This window comes from Sinocyclocheilus grahami, unplaced genomic scaffold, assembly GCF_001515645.1.
Source record: "Sinocyclocheilus grahami isolate Dianchi unplaced genomic scaffold, SAMN03320097.WGS_v1.1 scaffold2198.1, whole genome shotgun sequence".
Classification (NCBI taxonomy): domain Eukaryota; kingdom Metazoa; phylum Chordata; class Actinopteri; order Cypriniformes; family Cyprinidae; genus Sinocyclocheilus; species Sinocyclocheilus grahami.
The window spans coordinates 11,665-19,679 of NW_015507377.1; the positions used below are offsets into that span (position 1 = coordinate 11,665).

General features: G+C 32.6%; 1 protein-coding gene across 1 annotated transcript in view; it reads left to right on the plus strand.

Moving 5' to 3' along the window:
* LOC107574367 (BRCA1-associated RING domain protein 1-like) overlaps positions 1-8,015 on the plus strand; it is a 23,224-nt gene that overhangs the window by 10,091 nt on the left and 5,118 nt on the right. The window contains exons 5-7 of the mRNA XM_016260806.1: positions 3,301-3,495; positions 3,648-3,688; positions 7,340-7,394. Coding sequence (XP_016116292.1) covers positions 3,301-3,495; positions 3,648-3,688; positions 7,340-7,394 — 291 coding nt within the window. The remainder of the gene's footprint in view (positions 1-3,300; positions 3,496-3,647; positions 3,689-7,339; positions 7,395-8,015) is intronic.

Here is an 8,015-nt window from a genome sequence, read left to right on the forward strand (position 1 = left end):
ATGAAATCAGCATCTTCAAAAAGCTGGTCAGCAGAAGGAAGCATGAAGTGCTCCCTTATTTATATTAATTTTTAAATATAAATATATTTATATTTATTTATTTATTTATTTTTGTGAAGGTTTTTGGACCATCTAGAGAAATAACTTTACAAATTAAAAGTTCTTAATCTCATTTGGTATTCATTTTGTTATTCATTTTAATTAGAAATTTTATGTACTACACAAACCAAAAAATAGTTATCGTAAATGAATACATCTAGCATCAAACAATAAAGCAAATAATATTAAATGGATAAAAGTCAATTTATCTGCTTGTCACTGCACCTCAGCGATACAAAAGAAAAGATGTTGCAAAATCTCTACAGGTTGACACATGTCTACTGTTGAATGGGTATACCATCACATATACTTCTTAGCCCAGTTATGTGATAGTGTTTTATTCATAAATTTTATATGTGCATATTTTGTAACTTATGACTGCGCTATGGTGTGTACCTGGTGTAGAGATGTTCGGGAACTTCTGCTCCGCTTCCTCCCACATACCCTTTATCTTAATGAACTCTATTTCCCCAAGATTGGCAGCGAACCCAGATGAATAAATGCTCATCCCAAGAGTTCTCTGCATGCGTCTCTGCATCTCTTTTTGTCTGTCTGCTCTTTGTACATTGATTGACTAGTGCTGTGCTGTACATTGGGAGCGCATAAAGCATCAGCAGATTTATGCTTCGTTAGTCAATGGTGAAGTGAAGCATCAGCTCTGTCATAGAAGCACTGCACAGAAGCAATCCACTCCTGTCACACATAATCAATCACTTTCACTCCTTGCAGTCTGGAATCGGAGCAGTGGGGCTACGGGTGGAACTACTGTGGGCAGAGTCTTCTCTGTAATGTGTTGTATGAATTGACTGGCACATCCCTGCAGTACCAGCAGTAATCATTAATGCTTTTCAGATCTGAAAAGCCACTTCTTGAGGGACCGTGAGGGTAGCAAGTACAAGCAAGACAGAGCCGCTAGCTCTAGTGAGCAGCATCCTAACTGTCACAGAACCTCATAAGTGACTTATTTGAAACACTCTATGTGGACAGATACTCGCCGCACATCACACAAACAGCACTGCACACGAAATGTGACTCGACTCACTGATTTCAGTAGTTTGATAATATGTAGCATGTTGGTAAGCTTAAAGCATAAAAATACATGGCACTTATATTATTAGGTAAACTTGTCAATCATTTTAAACATAAAATCTAAATAATTTGATAACTTTTTTTTTTTTTTTTTAATGAAATGTTATTCACTAGCATGCAAAGGTTTGGGGTTGGTAAGATATTTAATGTCTTTCAGAGAAGTCTCTTATGCTAACCAAGGCAGTATGAAATGTTATTACAATTTAATATAATTTATCCCTTCTTAATACTAAATTGTTCCAGATGTAAAAAATAAATATATTTCTGATGTTTTTGAAAGACATGTCTTATGCTCAACAAGGTTGCATTTATTTGATCAAAAATACAGTAAAAATGTAATATTGTGAAACATTTTTACAATTTAATATAATTTCCATTCTTAATGCTAAATGGCTCTAAAGGTTAAAAAAATGAATGTGCTCTTACGCTATTGAATTAAATGTTTATTTACTAGTGTTCAAAAGTTTGGGGTTGGTAAGATATTTCATATTTTTATAGAAGTCTCTTATGCTACCAAGGTTTCGTTTATTTGAGCAAAATACAGTAAAAACAGTAATATTGTGAAATATTATTACAACTTAAAATAACTTTTCTATTTGAATATATTCTGAAAAATAATCTATTCTTGTGATGGCAAAGCTGAATTTTCAGCATCATTACTCCAGTCTTCAGAGTCACACGATCCTTCAAAAATCATATCTAATATGCGCAAGAAACATTTCTTCTTCTTATTATTATTACTAATGTTGAAAACATTTGTGCTTCTTGAAATTTTTGTGGAAACCATGATACGTTTAATGACTATAACATTCAAAAGAACAACGTTTATTATAAACAGAAATCTTTACTGTCACTTTTGATCAATTGAGTGCATCCTTGTTGAATAAAAGTACTTTTTTACCCAAGCTTTTTATTGGTTGTGTTATAAAATCTAACTTCTGAGATTTAAACTTGCAATTGTAAGAAAATGTCAGAATTGCGAGCTTACTTTTTTCCCCTCTGAATTGGACTTTATATCTCCCAATTCAGAGAAAGAAGTCAAATTGAGGGATTCTGCCTTTTTTTCCCCACACGGTTGCGAGTTTATATCTTGCAATTCTGACTTTTTTCTCACAATTGTGAGTTTGTCTCATGATTCTGACATTATAACTCGAGATTGCGAGTTTATATCTTGCGAAATTGCAAGAATAGATATGCTAATGCTGCAGCTAGACTCAAAACGTGTTTAACTGTGCATTTACGGAATGAGCACTGTGCTATGTCTCTATATCTTATGTATATATGCTCTTTTTATTCTTAACTGTTTTAATATAATATTTTAAAAATAATTTTTATTGTTATTTAAATTTTTATGCATGCATTTCTTATTATTACCAATGTTGAAATCAGTTGTGCTGCTTAATTTTTGTGGAAACTAATATTTTTTTAGGATGCTTTGATTTCTATTGTTTGAATAGAAAGTTCAAAAGAACAGCACTTGCTTGAAATAGAAAACTTTTGTAACATTATAAACGTTTTTGCTGTCACTTTTTATCAATTGAAAGGCATCCTTGCTAAATAAAATTATTCACTTTTTTTCAAAATTTTTGTGATTTTCACAGTTTTTTTTCTTAATAAATACTTGGGAGACACGTAGCAATACTAAAAACTTAAATATAAAGCATAAAGATTGTGTTTACTTTATAAATACAACACTTATTGTTATAAATATAGAAGTTCCCCAAGAAGAAAATTACATCAAAATTAGGAGTAATATCTCTGGCTTTTTTAACCAATTACACAATATTACATTCAGATTTATATATTTTGTTTCCCTCTGCCACAAATCTCCCATCCTCTATGACCGTTTTAGACAAGACCATAAAATGACAAAAGGGACATCTTACATTCTTTTAACCTTCATAGCCATGCAAAAACAAAGGCCACAAGACAAATCCACAAAGTGTGCCGTTTTGTGAGGTTTATTTATTCCCGGTTGGTTGGAACTTTTCTTCGCCTATGAGGCATTAGCAGGCTTAACAGAACACATCTAGAGGATACAGTCCTTGAAAATGTTTTTGTTTTCAATAAAGAGTACTTTGCATAAACTATACATATGTCTGTGTTTTTCAGGAATGTGTTTGGCCTGCGGCCGGTGGATTATGCACTGATTCCAGAAATGCAGGAGGTCCTAATAATGGCCCAGGAGGCACCCCATCCTGTAACAACCACCCGAGCCCTCCCGCCAACCTCAGTAAGGTCCATGACCCAAACCCGCCTCACAAACAAACACACTCAAAACAAACAGATACAAATTGCTGGTAGTATGTACATCATTTTGTAAGTTGCTTTGAGGCAGTATCTGTCAAGAACATAAATGCAAATGAAGTGTGCGGTACAGTTTATTTGTATTCTCTCAGGCTGCAGGCTGTGTGTGAGAGATGGGTCCAGTGGTTGTGATTGGCAGTCAGCTGACGCAGACTCCTTGGAGGGAAACAAGTGAAGTCCTTTTCTAGTGCAGGTACATCTCCTTTGAGGTCTTGTGTAAAGGAATGAGTGGGTTCAAAAGTTTGGAGTCAGTAAGTTTCTTTTTTTAAATGTTTTAAATTCTTTTATGCTTGCCATGGCTGCAGTTATTGGGAAATATTATTCCAATTTAAATAACTGTTTCCTCTTTTTTGTTTATTTTAAGATGTAATTTATTCCTGTGATGGTAAAGCTGAATTTTCAGCATTATTACTCCAGTATTCAGTGTCACATGATCTTTCAAATATCACTCTAATGTGCTGATTTGGTGATATTATTATCAATGTTGAAAAAAACTTTTTGAGGAAACCGTCATTTTTTTCAGGTCTTTTTTAAAGTTTAAAAGAACAACATTTATTTGAAATAGAAATATTTTGTAACCTTATTGACAGCTTCATATTTTTAAACATAAGTTGCAAACAAAATATTTAAAACAGTAAAATTAATATTATAAAATGGGTAGTTTTGTCTTTTTGGAGTTGTAAACTGGCATACATGCCATGCTTTTAATACAGTGTGATAAGTTGAAAGGACAGTTTATTATTATTTTAACATACAGCGCCTAATATTGGTTTTAAAACAATGGACCAATCAAATGAATCTGGTGGCAGGATAAACTTGTTTACATGTGCACAAGCGCATGAGTATTTATATTAGCAAAAGTGTAGGAAAGTTGATGTTATTAATGTGCTGATTTGGTGATATTATTATCAATGTTGAAAAAAACTTTTTGAGGAAACCGTCATTTTTTTCAGGTCTTTTTTAAAGTTTAAAAGAACAACATTTATTTGAAATAGAAATATTTTGTAACCTTATAAATGTCTTTACTGTCATGTTTGATGAATTCATGGCTGAATTCATCATGCATCCTTGCTGAATAAGAGTATGCATTTCTTTTGAAAAAATCTTACTGACAGCTTCATATTTTTAAACATAAATTGCAAACAAAATATTTAAAACAGTAAAATTAATATTATAAAATGGGTAGTTTTGTCTTTTTGGAGTTGTAAACTGGCATACATGCCATGCTTTTAATACAGTGTGATAAGTTGAAAGGACAGTTTATTATTATTTTAACATACAGCGCCTAATATTGGTTTTAAAACAATGGACCAATCAAATGAATCTGGCGGCAGGATAAACTTGTTTACATGTGCACAAGCGCATGAGTATTTATATTAGCAAAAGTGTAGGAAAGTTGATGTTATAAAAAAAAATCATCCAGATTTTTTGACTTGCCAATTTTCATTTACATAATCATATAATTCATAATATTATGAAATATGTGGCATATAATGACTATAAATTATGTTAAATGCACATCAGATCTAAAAGTTTTTTTTTTTTGAGTCTGCTGAGGATACGATTATTTCAACATCACTTGGACGGCTCAAAACAGCTCAAGAAAACAATGAAACTTTTTCAGAGCAGTGAAATGAAGTGTCTCTTCTTTCTTTGCCTTTCTTCCATCACATAGAACAGCATTACAAGGCATCCAGCTGGAGCATAAGAGGGATATTATGAAATCATACATTATGAAATCAGCACTTTCAGTGACAAATGTAGCTCTCGCAGAGTCTTTCGACTCCTCCAGGAATCACACCAACAGACAAACAATGTGCAGTGTCTCATCTTCTAAGCAAAGTTGAAACAGAGTAGAATTAAAGTAATTGAAGCAGTTTCTCATACGCTGCACATAGCTGAACAAGGGCAAAATGCAATTTTCTCGAAGAATGTATTCTGTGCATTTGTCACACAACAAAGTGAAGAGCTTTTGTTTTTTTTCCTTTTCTAGAATTAAAATAATCTCTAGGGACTGACGTGTAGCATACTACTTCTGTATTAGGAGCCTCTATATATTGTGTCTTTGTTTTCCTAACATTCATTGTGAGCAGTGTTGTTATAGTTAACTAAAACTATTAAAATTTGTTGTCAGTAAATAAAATAAAGATGACATATAGCAGGGTTCCTCAATCAGTTTTCGCCAAGGGCTGAATTCTGCCAACAATACCAAGCCAAGGGCCACTGACCTTATTATTATCATCACAATTATTATATTATTGTTGCTTTTGTTAAAATAATCACAAGATGGTCACAAGATGAATATTCAGATTTTTCCCCCAGTTTGAACTGTTTTATTCAAAAAATTATGAACATTTTGCATTTAGATACGGAAGAACTTTGCCTGTTGAATATTAAAAACAAATGAACGAACAAAAAATCTGGATCTCCATGTCTGCCATGCAAATCAATTGTTCCTGCTCATTCCCAGACTGGATCTCTTCTCTCCACTTTCCCTAATTGCACTGCAGATTCAATTATTAGATTTGTCAGTATTAATATTTTTATGCTTAGATTTTTTTTGGGAGATCAAACTGTAACACCGTGTGTCCCAACCAGACACGATGTGATAAAAAGTATCTTTTCCTTGTAGTTTTTGTCCTAACCACCCACGACAGTGACACGTGACAATAAACGATGTGTAATTCTATTTTAGGAACGTTTTTTATTTTCTGTGACGTCGAGGCATGAACAACATACAAAATATGACTGATAATCTCAGGTAATGATTATGTGCTTTATTCAATGTTAAAAGTGTCTAATGTGCATTTGAATATTATTTTGCGTTATCTTTATAGTCATACACTCTTAAAAATAAAGGTGCTTCAAAAGGTTCTTCAAGCGATGCCATAGAAAAAACATTTTTGGTTCCACAACGAACCATTCAGTCAAAGGTTCTTTAAAGAACCATCTCTTTTATACCTTTTTATAATCTGATGAACCTTCTTTCGCCACAAAGAAGCTTTTGTGAAACAGAAAGGTTCTTCAGATGTTAAAGGTTCTTTATGGAACCATTTAGACAAAAAGGTTCTTCTATGGCATCGTGAAGCACCTTTATTTTTTATTTTACAAAGCATTGCAAATCATTTGAATGTTGTACGTTATAAATAGAACGAATCAGCAGTTTATTATCGGGGATTTGTCGTGTCGCGCCGCATCCAAGACAGCATCACTGATTATAACGAGTTCTTGTATTTTATTGCGTCGCGCCGCGCCGCTCGCGTCCGGTGTAGACACGATGTAAGTTAATTTAGCTTTCTGATGCTGCGTTTGAATTTTCATGCCACATTATTTGAAATTAGCACGGGCCAAACTTTTTTCTCTCACAGCCGGATGTGGCCTGCGGGCCCCCTATTGAGAGTATTAGGTGAAAAATGGAAAGAAATAAAAGAAATATTGTCTTGGCAACTAACTGAAATAAGTTTGAATTGAAGTACTAAAATTACTAAAACTGAAATAAAAATAACGCTAAATAGAAATATTTAAAAAATGATGAAAGCACATAACAAATATAACAGTAAAAGCTAATTCAAAATATGACTTAATGTTATAAAATTATATAAATAATAGACTGAGAGTAACAAATTTCAGTCTGCTTTCCAGGGCATCATGCCAAATTTGATGATCTTGAATAAATTCAAATTTATTAAACTTTAGACATAACCAAGTAGATTGTTTTAATGATTGCAATGCTTATTTCTCAATAGAAATGAATACAAATGTGATCTATTACTACATGACTAGTAATTTATTTGTTTATTTATAGTAATTAACTGCTTCCCTCTTTGATTAAATGTCTCTCCAGTCACCCATGTGGTTGTATCAGATGTTCCCATCATGCCCTCTACCCTGACCACACTGCAAACCAATATAAAATAACTTATTGTAAACTTATGAAAAATATTAATAATATTATTTGACTTCATATATTTGAAAACGGTTATAATTTTATTTGAATTTATCAGCTATGAATTTAGCATGTGGTCCTTGTTCTGTGAGTTATTTAGCATTGCGTATTTCCATATGTAAGATTTTTCACAGCTTAAGTTCAGTTTCATAGTGAAAATCATTAGTCTATGGCTGAAGTGCTGCCCTTTCATTTAGCTCCAATTGATTAGGGACTACGGAGGGAGGTGGACAGAAATGTTTGGCTATTCCTACAATTTGATTTTCATTCCAGGCCTGTTTGCACTTGGTATTGTAATTATTTTATACTATATTACGATTATTGTATAATAAAAACATTATATATATATATATATATATATATATATATATTAATTAACACTATTTTGGTAGACTGAAGTAAAATAAGTCAAGATATATTCTAGTTTATATTTATTATATACAGTTTTTATTTTATATGTAATACACATACAAACAAACACTAATCTTTAAAGATTTGGGGTCTAAACAGGGCCGGATTTATGCATCGGCATTCTAGGCATGTGCCTATGCTCGCACGTCCAGAGGGGCCCTCT